The sequence below is a fragment of the Rhincodon typus genome, chromosome 27 (genome assembly GCF_021869965.1).
Source record: "Rhincodon typus isolate 14 chromosome 27, sRhiTyp1.1, whole genome shotgun sequence".
NCBI classification, from domain to species: Eukaryota; Metazoa; Chordata; class Chondrichthyes; order Orectolobiformes; family Rhincodontidae; genus Rhincodon; species Rhincodon typus.
Window position 1 is genome coordinate 1,763,764 of NC_063358.1, and position 13,829 is coordinate 1,777,592.

A 13,829-nucleotide genomic window follows, 5' to 3' on the forward strand; every position below is an offset into this window, starting at 1 on the left:
TGAAGTTTGAGGTTATTCACTTTCTTTGTAAGAATAGTAAAGCAGAATACCTTTTAAAAGATGTGAAAATTTTAGCTGTTGATGTTCAGGGAGATTTGTTGTTCTCATAGCGTGCACGGAAAGAATGCAGACACTACAATAAATTAGGAAGGCAAATGGCATGTTGGTTCTTATTGCAAGGAGACAGGAGTACGAAATAAAGAAATCTTGCTACATTTACATGGGGTTTTGGTCAGAGCATAACTGGAATATTTAAAAAAAAGTTGTTCCTTGGATGGGGCCATCACTAGCTTGGTCAGCATTTATTGCCAATCCCTAATTGCCCAGAAGGCAGCCAAGAGTCAGCCACATTGCTGTGGGTCTGGAATCACATGTAGGCCAGACCAGGTGAGGATGGCAGATTTCTTTCCCTAAAGAACATTAGTGAACCAGATGGCTTTTATGACAATTGACACTGGTTACTTGGTTCCACTAGGCTTGCTTTTTATTCCAGTTTTTATTGAATTCACATTTCCTGGTGGGATTCGAACTCATGTCCACATTGACCATTGACTTGGATTGCAAGTCCAGTGATAAATGTAAGGATTGTTATTGTTATTCTCCACATTGAAGAAAGGATATTCGTACATTGGACGTGGTACAGCAAAGGTTCCCTGGGATGATAGGATTATTCTATGATGAGATACTGAGTAAACTGGACCAATATTCTTTAGAATTGTGTCCCACTGAGGCAAGGAAGGGATGGTAAGGTGAAGGAACCTTGGATGACAAGATATGTGGAACATCTAGTCAAGAGGAAGAAGAAAGATTACTTAAGGTTGAGGAAGCATGGATCGGACAGGGCTCTAGAGGGCTATTAGGCAGCCAGGAAGGAACTGAAGAATGGACTTAGTAGAGCTAGAAGGAGGTATGAGAAAACCTTGGTGGGTAGGATCAAGTAAAACCCCAAGGCGTTCTTTACTTATGTGAGGAACAAGAGGATGGCCAGCGTGAAGGTAGGGCGAATCAGGGATAGTGGAGGGAACTTGTGCCTGGAGTCAGAGGAGGTAGGGGAGGTCCTTAATGAATACTTTGCTTCAGTATTCACCAGTGAGACAGACCTTGTAGTTTGTGAGGACAGCATGAAACAGCCAGTTATGCTCAAAGATGTTGATTTTAGGAAGGAGGATGTGCTAGAAATTTTGAAAAACATGAGGATAGATAAGTCCCCTGGGCCAGACGGGATATAACTAAGGTTACTATGGGAAGCAAGGGAAGAGATTGCTGTGTCTATGGTGATGATCTTTGCGTCCTCACTGTCCACTGGAGTAATACCAGATGATTGGAAGGTGGCAAATGTCATTCCCTTGTTCAAGAAAGGGGATAGGGACAATCCTGGGAATTACAGACTAGTCAGCCTTACTTCTGTGGTGGGCAAATTTTTGGAGAGGATTCTGAAAGATAATATTTATGATTATTTGGAAAAGCATAGTTTGATTAGAATTAGTCAGCATGGCTTTGTGAGGGGCAGGTCATGCCCCACAAGCCTTATTGAATTCGTTGAGGATATGACAAAACACATTGAAGAAGGTAGAGCAGTGGATGTGGTGTATTTGGATTGTAGCAAGGCGTTTGATAAGGTTCCCCATGGTAGGATAATTCAGAAAGTAAGGATATATGGGATTCAGGGAAATTTGGCTGTCTGGATACAAAACTGGCTGTCCAATAGAAGACAGAGGGTGGTAGTAGATGGAAAGTATTCAGCCTGGAGCTCGGTGACCAGTGGTGTTCCGCAGGGATCTGTTCTGGGACGTCTGCTCTTTGTGGTCTTTATAAATGACTTGGATGAGGAAGTGGAAGGGTGGGTTGGTAAATTTGCCGATTACACAAAAGTTGGTGGAGTTGTGGATAGTGTGTAGGTTACAACGGGGCATTGACAGAATGCAGAGCTGGACAAAGAAGTGGAAGATGGAATTCAACCTGGAAAAGTTTGAAGTGATTCATTTTGGAAGGCCGAATTTGAATGCAGGATACAGGGATAATAGCAGGATTCTTAGCAGTGTAGACAAACAGAGGGATCTTGGAGTCCTCATCCATAGATCTCTCAAAGTTGCTACCCGTTGGCTTTCATTAGCAGGGGAGTTGAGTTTAAGAGCTGCGAGGCTATGATGCAGCTCTATAAAACCCTGGTTAGACCACATTTGGAATATTGTGTTCAGTTCTGGTCGCCTCATTATAGGAAGGATGTGGAAGCTTTAGAGAGGGTGCAGAGGAGATTTACCAGGATGCTGCCTGGACAGGAGGGCAGGTCTAATGAGGAAAGTTTGAGGGATATAGGGCTTTTTTTCATTCATCCCCGAAGAAGGATGAGAGGTGACTTGATAGAGGTGTACAAGATGATGAGAGGCATAGATAGAGTGGATAGCCAAAGACTTTTTCCCAGGGCAGAAATGACTATTATGAGGGGGCATAATTTTAAGGTGTTTGGAGGAAGGTACAGGGGAGATGTCAGAGGTACACAGAGTGGTGGGTGTGTGGAATGCGCTGCCGGCAGTGGCAGTGGAGTCAGATACTTTAGGGACATTTAAGCGACTCTTAGATAGGCACATGGATGATAGTAAAATAGTGGGTATGCAGGTTAGTTCAATCTTAGTGTAGGATAATAGGTCGGCACAACATCGTGGGCCGAAGGGCCTGTACTGTGCTGTACTGTTCTCTGTTCTATGTTCTAATTTAGAAGTTTGAGCAGTGATCTCTTGAAATGTGCAAGAATTGAAGGGGATTGATAGGGTACAAACGGAAAGTTTGTTTCACCTGGCTGGTGAATCTAAAATAGAGGCTCAGGATAAGGGGCTGATCATTTAGGAGTGGGGAAAGGAGCAATGTTTTCACTCGAAGGGCTGTGATTCTTTAGAGTTCTTTAGCCCAGCAGAATGTGGATACTCCATCTTTAAGTTTATTTAATTTGAAACAGACAGATCTTTCATCTCTGAGGGAATTCAGGGATATCGAGAATGGTGGGAAAGTGTAGTTGAGACCCAAGAACAGCTATGATCAAATTGACTGGTGGAACAGACACGATGGGCTGAACGGTCTTGTTCCTAATTGTTATGATTTTGCATTTATTTTTGAACTTTATACAGGTCCTGGACTCCAGCCCAATATTTCAAAGCACTGGTCCACGCTTTTATCCACTAAATATTGGAAATGATTTGAGATGGGAAATGGAACGTTGTAGTCAGGAAACATCAGAATGTACCACTGTTGTCACAGACTAAAGTGATGAAATGAAGTTTGATTAATTTTGGAAAACAGACTGTAACTACCCAGAACAAAACACATTATTCATTGGGCTTGACCTTAAAAAGGCTTTCGTCTATATCCAATAACAAAAAGACAGAATATGCTTTGAAATGTTTTATGTGAACTTTGAAGATACAACATAAGTGTAGGATTGAAAGTTTGATATCTTTTTAAAATGAAATGGCAGAATATATGTTTTGTTCCTAATTAGCTTCTGCTAACAACGTGGAAAGGCCAGAGCTTGAAAAGGTCCTCTTTTTTGGGATTGGGTTGTTAATCACAGGCAGCATTCCATTCCCCATTGCATTTCAAAAGTGATTTTACCAGTGAAAAATTAATCACATGGCTAACAAACCACGTATGAAATCTAAACACCTCACGGGATATGTTCAAATCATGTAAAATGAGACAAAAAAAAACCCAGAAAAATAATCTGCATTGAGTTCTTGCTGTTCATGGCATCCAAAGCACATCACAGCCAAGAAAGTACTGTCTACATCTCAGGCTGGATTCAATGCTTCCAGCATTAAATGTTGATGGCAGATGTTTTCAGGGATAACTGACTGTCGACTCCCATCAGTTAGGGCCATCACTAGACAGGGAAAATAGTTTCTGTTATTAAGTAAAAAAATACTGCAGCTAATTTTCACACAACAAGTTCCTACAAACATTTATGTGATAATGAACAGAAAATCAGTGTTTCATTCTGAAGTTGATTGAGGAATTAATACCAGCTGGACCATCAGGGACATGCCCCTACTCTCCTCCAAAATTGTGCCATGGGACTTTTTACAGATGCCTAAGAAAGTAGACAGGACTTCCGCTCATGATCTCATCAGGAAGATGTTGTTGTACTGTGTGTATACTATGGTGGAACATCAGTCAAGATTTTTATACACCAGTACTGGACGTGGGTCTTCCACCCACAACCTCAAAGGTGAGAGTGCTATACCACTCAGCCACAGCTGACACCTACACATCACAGAATTGGTCACAGTGTCATTTGGCCCCTTCTGTCTATATCTGACCTCCAAATAATGATCTCACCTAATGCCATTCTCCTGCCTTCTCTCCATAATTTTCTACATCTTCCTTTTCAAATAATTGTCTAATTCCCAAATGAAATCCACAATTAAACCTGCCTCCACCACACTCTCAGGAAGCCCATCCCATATCCTAACCACTCGCTCCATGAAGAGGCTTCTTCTTCGTACCACCATTGTTTCTATTGCCAATTATTTTAAACCTGTGCCCTCTTATTCTCAATACTTGCACAACATTTCTCCCTATTTACTCTGTCTGAACCTTCATGACTTTGAATGCTTTGATGAGATCTCCACTCAGTTTTCTCTTCCCTAAGGAAAAGAGTCCTCACTTCTCCAATCCATCTTCATCCCTGAAATTCCTCATCCCTGGAACAGTTCCCATAAACTTCTCTGCACTCTTTCTGATGCCTTCACAATCTTATATTTTGGTGCTCAGAACAGGACTTAGTGTTCCAGCTCAGGTTGAAAATAGTGTCTCATACAAGTTCAATGTCGCCCCTTTATTCTTGTACTCTATGTACCTATTAATCAAGTCCAGCATTCAATATGCTTTATTGACTGCTCTCTAAACCTGGTTTGCCATCTTCAATGATTTAGCAACATATAAAATTATGAAGGGAATAGACAAGTTGGAGCAGGGAGGTTGTTTCCACTGGTGGGTGAAACCAGAACTAGGGGGCATTGGCTCAAAATAAAGGGGAACAGATTTCAGATTGAGTTGAGGAGGATCTTCTTCACCCAAAGGGTTGTGATTCTATGGAATTCCCTGCCTAGTGAAGCAGTTGGGGCTACCTCATTGAATGTTTTTAAGGCAAAGATAGATTTTTGAACAGTAAAGGAATTAAGGGTTATGGTGAACAGGTGGGTAAGTGGAACAGAGTCCATAAAAAAGATCAGCCATGATCGTATTGAATGGTGGAGCAGGCTCAATGGGCCAGATGGCCCACTCCTGCTCCTGGTTCTTATGTTTTTATGAACATAGGAACAGGAGTAGGCCATTCAGTCCTTTGAGCCAGCATCACCATTCTGGATCATGGTTGAACATTTACCTCAATGCCATATTCCTGTACCACCTCCAAATCCCTGATGTAATTGGTAACTAGAAATCTACCAATCTCTCTCCTGAAGTTACTTGATGATTGAGCTTCTTCTGTCCTCTGGGGTAGAGAATTCTAAAGACTTGCTGCTCTCTGAGTGAAGGTATTTCTCCTCATCCCAAACTTAAATGGCCTGCCTTTTTCCTGAAACTGTCTTCCCTGGTTCTAGAGCTCCCAGTCAGGTGAAACATCCTTTCTGCATCTATTCTGTCTATGATTTAAGAATTTTGTAAGTTTTGTCATTCTTCTAAACACCAGAGGATATCGGTCCAGTCTCCTCAATCTCTCCTCAAAGGATGCTCCCACCCCAGCAATTAGTTTGGTGAACCTCTGTTGGACACTGCCTTTAACAAGTATACAAGAATTTATGTACGTAGACATCCAGGTCCCTCTGCAACTGCAACCCCTGTAATTTACATTGTTGTGCCATGTTCTTCCTATTAAAATGAATCACTTTGTATTTCTCCATGTGAATGTTACCTGCCACCTGTTCAACCTTGCACCAACTCTCACAGTTGCAACACTTTCAATTTTCATATCATTGCAAACTTTGAATCTGTACTTTATATAGCAAGATCTCATTCAGTAATACCAAAAGAACAGTGGTCCCAACACTGATGTCTGGAGAACTCCAGTACAAATACTCCTCCAGTCTGAAAAAAAAACCCACTAATAATGTGACCATGTTGTGTTATCCTAAAGCAATTATATTTTGCTCAGTGGGTTTCTATATTTTTTTCCTGAGAGTGGCCAACACTGACAAGGCCAGCATTAGTTTGCTATTCCTAACTGCCCTAGAGCTGAGTTGCTTTTCAACAGGCAACTTCAGGGGCAATCGCATTGCTGTGGGTCTGGGAATCAGACGTTGACCAGACCAGGTAAGGACAGCAGATTTCCTTCCCTAAAGGACACGAGTGAACCAAATGGGATTTTATGATAGTCAACGACGGCTAACTTCTTTAAAATTCCTGATTTTGTGTTGAATTTAAATGTTAGTATCTGTCATGGTGTTAATCCATGATCCCAGAGCATCAGCTTGCATCTCTGGATTACCAGTTCAGTGACACTACTACTGTGACACCACCAAAATATTGATTGAGAATTCTATATTATTTTATTTGGAATATTCTACAGGAATCATTTTAGAAATAGAAAAAACAATGTGTTTCCAATACTGTGCATTTACTAATCAGATACAAGTTGGCTTCAGCATGCTGTAATTTGACTGCTAGAGTCCTCTCTCTCTGTAACAAATAACCACTCGAGATGTCTCCCTAAAGAGACAAGTTTGAGGATTAACTAGTTACAATTTTGCAAATTTTCAATCTAAGAAACAGCAAAATAGAATATTGTCTTAATCATGGACAGACTGGATTCAAAGCTGCAGTGTATAGACCCAAGTTCACATTCCTTTCTCTGGGATCACAGGGAGAACTATGTCACTAACAAGGGTGACTGTTACTAAGTTTTAAAATGCTGTCTGGAAAGAAGCAATCTGTCTTTGCAAGCTGTTTCAATGATTAAAATCCAGAAAATGGATACAAAAAGGACATTAAGTGTTGGTGTTTAGCTCTCTGCAGTTCAAATCTAATAACTTTTCATTCAACTAAATATAGCCAGCAGCTTAAAAATATCTGTTCCTGCCAATAGAAAGGATAATAGTGGGAAATGGAAGATCTTTCAATTTGAACTCCACCTAGTAACATCATGAAGGTTACAGCTGAGATAACTAGAGTTCATCCAGACAATACACTCCCAGGTCTGCTCTGCCAATGTTTTCAAACCTCAACCTCACAACAACCCTTGCTTCAATAACCATGCCATTTTCCTTAACAATGCCCTGAATTTGTCCTTTGAGAATGATGGTGCCAAATTTGAGTTGTTTAATAAATTCAAGGTCAGGTTTGTGTTGAACTTGTGTCTGCAGGGAACTGATTTCATACAGCTGAAACACATTTAATTTTAGACGTATTCCCTCCAGAGGGAGTGTAAAAGATTATGACCTCTTCCTGAACTTGGTTTGAACACTTTTCCATTATTAGATCAACTTCAAGCATCACTGTTGGCCAGAGACAGATTAGGGCTAATTTACTTCAACAACATTTTAATCAGTAATGTGGCTGCTTGGAGCGAGGACTACAATTAACACAAATTAGCCTCAAAATCAGGCAGTACCTTCTGTGGACTGGCTGTACAAGAGGGACTGGCCCGAGGGTGTCCAAATTAGTAACTGTTTGCCTTTTTGCACTTGAGAGAATACTTTGATATTTGATGTGGAATTGGCCTACAATCCTGAAGATGAAAATATAGAGTTCAAAGGCATTGTTTTAGCCAGTCCTCAAGGAATGCATTTCAAACATGTTAAACCACACAGTTCCTGCTCTTTTGTCCAAATGAGTAAAAATTGGCAAATTAGAGAATTCAAACAACTGAGGACTGATTATATCCTGTACGTATGTCCCATCTGAACAAAAATGCAAAATAAGCTTGTGGAGGCCCTTTGAAGTGCAGTGGTAGTGTCCCTACCTCTGAGTTGGGAGGCCAGAGTTCAAGTCCCAGCTGCTCCAAAGATGAGCAATAACATCTCTGAACAGGTCAATCAGAAAATGCCATGTTCTGTGGAGCTGGAGAATCAGAGCTAATGTTTCGAATCCAGTGTGACTCTTCCTTAGAACTGTGATTTTGGTCTTGTACCATGAAGATGGAGGAAGTGAATGGGTAAGTTTTGCACCTTCTGCGATTGTGTGGGGGAATGATGAAGTGTGAGAGTGTTGGAGGAGTGGGTCAGGATGTCACAAAGAGGATAGTGTGCATTGTGCTGATAGTCGAGGGGAGGAGAAGATCTGTTTGGTGGTGGCATCCTATAGGAGGAGATAGAAGGGGTGGAAAATGATCCTTTGGAAACATAAACTAGTGGTGTAGAATGTAAGGGCCAAGAGAGCCCTGGAGAGTAACCAAGCTGGTTACTTGTGAGAAAACGAAAGCTGAGGAGATTAGTGGGGCCCCAATGATTTACAATGTACCATCTTTTGAAAGCAATATAGTGAGACAATAATAATCAATGTTTAAAATACACTGAAAAAGAGTTTGCAGATTTAATACAAATACAGAAAGTGCTAGAGAAACTCACCAGGTTCGGCAGCATCTGTGGAGACAGTGACAGAGTTAACATTTCAAGTCCAGTGTGACTCTTCTTCAGAATAACCCCACCCATTACAAGCTCACTGACTCTCATAGCTACCTCGACTACACTTCCTCACACACTGCTTCCTGGAAGGATTCCATTCCATTCTCCCAGTTACTCCATCTCCATCTCATCTGTTCAAGTGATGTCACCTTCCCCAAGTTGCCTCTGATATGACCTCCTCTCTATCCTCAACCAAAGGTTTCCTCCCTCACCCGCATTTCTGTCCTTATCCATCCCCCTTCTTCCCAGGACAATAACAGGGCTCTCCTGGCCCTTACGTTCTACACCACTAGTTTGTGTTTTCAAAGGATCATTTTCACCACTTCTGTCTCCTCCTATAGGATGCCACCACCAAACACATCTTCTCCTCCCTTCAACTGTCGGCACACTGCACACTATCCTCTTTGTGACATCCTGGCCCACTCCTTCAACACTCTCACACTTCATCATTCCCCCACACAATCGCAGAAGGTGCAAAACTTACCCATTCACTTCCTCCATCTTCATGGTACAAGACCAAAATCACAGTTCTAAAGAAGAGTCACACTGGATTCGAAACATTAGCTCTGATTCTCCAGCTCCACAGATGCTGCCAGCCCTGCTGAGTTTCTCCAGCATTCTCTGTTTGTTTCAGATTTCCACTGATTCCAACATTTTGCTTTTATTTCATATTTAATAACTTTAACCAAAAAATATCACAATTGAATTCAGCTAACCTTTAACTTAGAAGGTTGTAGGCTTGAGTGCAGGACTTCAGCAAAAACATTGAAAAGAAAGATAGTCCAATGCAATACTTAGGAAGTGCTGCACTGTTCAAACATATTCACAGCCCACTCGGAACTTGAATACCATAGAAACGTAGGAAACAGGAGCAGGAGTAGGCCATTCGGCCCGTTGAGCCTGCTCCACCATTCATTATGGTCTTGGCTGATCATCCAACTCAACAGAGACAAAAAAACTGCAGATGCTGGAATCCAAGGTAGACAAACAGGAGGCTTGAAGAACACAGCAGACCAGGCAGCATTTGGAGGAAAGGAGCAGTCAATGTTTCAGGTATTACCCTTCTTCAGGACTGGATGTGGGGTAAGGGGACCATTCTGTCTCCACCCCTTCCCCCATCCCTCTTTACCTGCAGCTCCCCTTACCCCCACATCCAGTCCTGAAGAAGGGTAATACCCAAAACGTTGACTGCTCCTTTCTTCCAGATGCTGCCTGGCCTGCTGTGTTCTTCCAGCCTCCTGTTTGTCTACATCCAACTCAATAGCCTGATGCCGTTTTCTCCCCCATACCCTTTGATCCCTTTAGCCCCAAGTGCTATATCCAACTCCTTCTAGAAATCATCCAACGTTTTGGCCTTGACTGCTTTGGGTGGTGGTGAATTCCACAGGCTCACTACTCTCTGGGTGAAGAAATTTCTCTTTATCTCCGTCCTAAATAGTTTACCCGTATACTTAGACAGTGACCCCTGGTTCTGGATTCCCCTGTGATCGAGAACATCTTTCCTGCCCTGGTGTCTAGTGTAACTGAAGAACTAGATTTCTGAAGAAGAGTCTTACTGGACCCAAAATGTCAACTTGGATTCGCTTTCCACAGCGGCTGCCAGATCTGCTTAGTTTCTCCAGCACTCTCTGGGTTTGTTTTCGTATAACGTCTTGCCTTTCAGATGTGATGTTATATTCAGGGTCTACTCTCTCAGGTTGATGTGAAATGCAATTTTGAGGAAGACTTTCCCCAGTTGCGAGGCCAATATTTTACCCTCGATCAAAATCACTCAAAAAGAGAAGGTTATATGGTCATTATCATATTGTCTGTGGGAGCTCACTAGATACAAATTGACTGCTATGTTTCCTTGAACAATGATGATATTTCAAATGTGCTTCATTGCTGGTCCTAGTAGGTGCTATATAAATATCAGTCCCTTTTATCATTTCTAACCTTCAAAGTAATGACAACCTAAGTATGATGGTTGTCATCTAATATAAAAAAGGAGAAATAAGACTTGTCCCAATTTTTATATATCCTTATTGAAGATGTTAGAACACCTCAGTTTATTTTAGTATTTGGTCCCCTCTTTGGTTAAAAGCACAATACAAACCAACTACTTCGGAGCCTCCGAGATAAAGGACAGGAATCCTTTTCAGACAGTGTTGCCACATGGACTGTACCCCATCAGCTGTATGTTACATGCAGAGTCTGATTTCCATTTTTACAGCTGAAAGGTATAGACAGGGATTTTTGTACAGCTAGGAACACCTAAAGCACATTGAAAGAAGCACTGCCAGAGGTAAGAGAAGGAGGAACACAGTTCTTGTAGGGCCAAGCCAGTGAAGGCTGAGATCTGGATGGAATTTGAACCTGAGAATTGGGCACCAGGATCCAAAGTAGCTCTATGAGTGTAGGTGTGATTGGTGAGCATGGCTGTGTATGGGCTAACAGATGAACAACATGGTTTTTAAAGAGCTAAAGATGAATGATGGAGGATTGGAAAGCCAGCCAGTTGAAGACTGGAATTGTTGAATATGGAGGTGACCAAAACATGGTGAGGTTTTCAGCAGCTGATCAGCTGCGACAAGGATGAAGGTAAATAACTTTACCAGAATGGTCTTTATGATCAACAGTGTTGAAATCTCAGCTCAGCTCCAAATACAATATCAAGGCTACAAACAACTGGTCTCCGGGAAGTGGCTGGGAATGAGATGTAATCAGTGAAGTTTGAAGTTGGGGGTATTTGCTGAAAACAATGGCTTTGAGTTCAGATTGATTTTCTGGGGAAACCAGTGGCTCATGCAAGACTAGAGTCTAAGATAGCCACTGACAACACTCAGGCTGTGCTGGTGGGGGTTGGATAGTGTGGCCTGATGAATTAGAAATCATCAGCATACATAAGGAGCAAGATACTTGCCTTTGGATGGTTTCACTCAGAGAGAGCTTATCAATGCTGAGCAGTAGGGATCCACTTATAGATATCTGAGGACTGCAGACTGTGACTGCGGTAAGTGAAGCCATTGCTGGGGACACTGTGATTACCATCAGAAAGACAAGTATAAAAGCATGTAGGGCAGGCCAATCATGCTAAAGCCCATAAAGAGTTTAAGGATGAAGAGAAAGAGTTTACTCATAACATGATCTGATAAGAGTCATTGTACCTTTGATTCATACTATTTCAGTGCTGTGACAGAGAAGAAACCTGATTGCAGGGATTCAAATCTGGACTTGTGGGAAAGTTGTTAATGGATTTATGTGCACATATTCACTTATACAATCATCAGAATAGTTCAGCACAGAAGGAGGCTGTTTGGCCCATAATGTCTGATCTGATTCTCTGCAAGAACAATTTGTTGAGTCCCAATTCTCCTATCTTTTCCCCATCACTGTCTGAAAGCTTTCTTTTCTTTAGAGAGGAAAAGGACATTGAGGATGAGGTTGTAGTTTTCAGGTATAGAGGATATGTTTCTTTTTAAGTGAGAGTTTGATGATGATTATTCGGAAGGTATGGGGCAGTGGAGCAGAATGCAAAGAAGGGGCACCATTTGCAATGTTAACTAGCGTTACAGTCAAGGAATGAATTTGTGAGTTCTGCAGTTTTATAGGAATGGATTGAGAGCAGAATGGGTTTTACAGGCAAGATTAGCTCAGAAGCAGCATGATGAAAGGTAGCAAGAAAACTCGAGGAAAAGTTTTTTTCTGAGTTGGGGTTGAACCCAAACCGTTTCTTTGTTCAGATCATTCTTTAACAATGGAATCAAATATTCTACTGAGGTTTTGATGGCAAATTTCTCCCTGCAGCCATTAAAGGGTTGCAGTGTGGTTGGTAGAGATGTGGCAAATTCATATTTTCAAGTTAAATATTTGTAAAAATTTACTCTGGCTCAAATATTTGAAAATTATTACTTGCTTCTGAAATCTGTTTCAGTTCTGATTGCTATCAAACTTATAACCCATAAATGTTTAGATAAATGAGAAACAGTTTTAACCGAAAAAAAAAAATTTCCCTTATAGATTGGTTCTAGATCATCTACTGACCAGTATACAGAGCCAAATGACCTGGATCTTGGTTTAAATGCTGCAATCAACAAACTGAGTTATAATGGGGCATGGTAATGATTGATCTGTATCAATATGTAGTGGGTTTACATAACAAATAGGTCATTAATCTTTTCTTTGCATTCGTTATACAAATAGATTGTTGTGTAATACAAATTTTACTTGATACTTTTGAGATTTTGTAATTAGGCTGTATCACTAAAATGAATCAATAAGTTTTTTTCAAACAGAAAGCAAGGAATTTATTTTTTCTTTTTCTTTTAATTAAACAATTTGAATACCTTCACAGAAGAAATATTCTCACATTCTAAAAAGTTTTGTTTGTGATCCCGGTCAATGTAAATGTTACACAATTTACAATTAGTGAGACTACATCATATAGCTATTGATTCCTACACTAAGAATTGATATCACAAGATGTTTTGCAATCTTTAAATAACTCAAAACCCAGAAACACAAACTTGCAATAAATAATTTTTAAAAACATTCAGTTAGGGTTATATATGTTTAATTTCCACAGTTTACATCATACTAGTTTGAGTTAGTAACTGGTGGGTTTTCTGTATCTGAAGCTAATAGTTAACTTTTAAGTATTTCTGTATCCATGGTGATTTCTTTTAAAGCAGTTTTTGAGACCTGGCTTTAGGGTGAATGGGTTTGTATGCATACTAATGGGCTTCTGTTTATTTTAGATTGTTTTGTGACCCAGCAAGGTAAATAAGGTTTATTACAGACTTCAAGAACTTGTATTTTTAAGCTTAAGGGAAACATTCATAGCTCAGCGAGAGATTTATTTAGAGTTTTACTTTGAGTTTGGAGCAATCCTGTGAAGTCCTTGGAATAGGATGTCTGTGTACACTATTGCTCCTGAAAATGGAAGGATATATAATGAGCTAGGTTACTTGTGAGTAAAGAGTCAGTTTTAGTCCCAGACTAGAAGTGTTGCGATAAAACCTTGAAGAGGTTACTTAAAGCTGTGTATATTTAAGCCGGTATATGATAGGTCCAGGAAAAATCTATCTACAGTTCTAGTTTAAAAATTGAAGTCACAAGTGACTTAAACCTATGGAATTGTTAGATTGGGAACTTTGGTGTGAGTATTCTATAAGTGATAAAAACAAAGTTGCTGGAAAAGCTCAGCAGGTCTGGCAGCATCTATGAAGGAAAAAATAG

The 13,829-nt window shown here is 40.6% G+C and overlaps 1 protein-coding gene across 1 annotated transcript in view; it reads right to left on the minus strand.

The window, feature by feature from the left end:
• Window positions 1-13,829, minus strand: part of LOC109923406 (proto-oncogene tyrosine-protein kinase LCK-like) — a 68,907-nt gene that overhangs the window by 29,068 nt on the left and 26,010 nt on the right. The window contains exons 8-9 of the mRNA XM_048612906.1: window positions 12,368-12,388; window positions 6,623-6,669 (exon numbers count right to left, since the gene is read on the minus strand). Of these exons, the coding sequence (XP_048468863.1) occupies window positions 6,623-6,669; window positions 12,368-12,388 (68 nt within the window). The remainder of the gene's footprint in view (window positions 1-6,622; window positions 6,670-12,367; window positions 12,389-13,829) is intronic.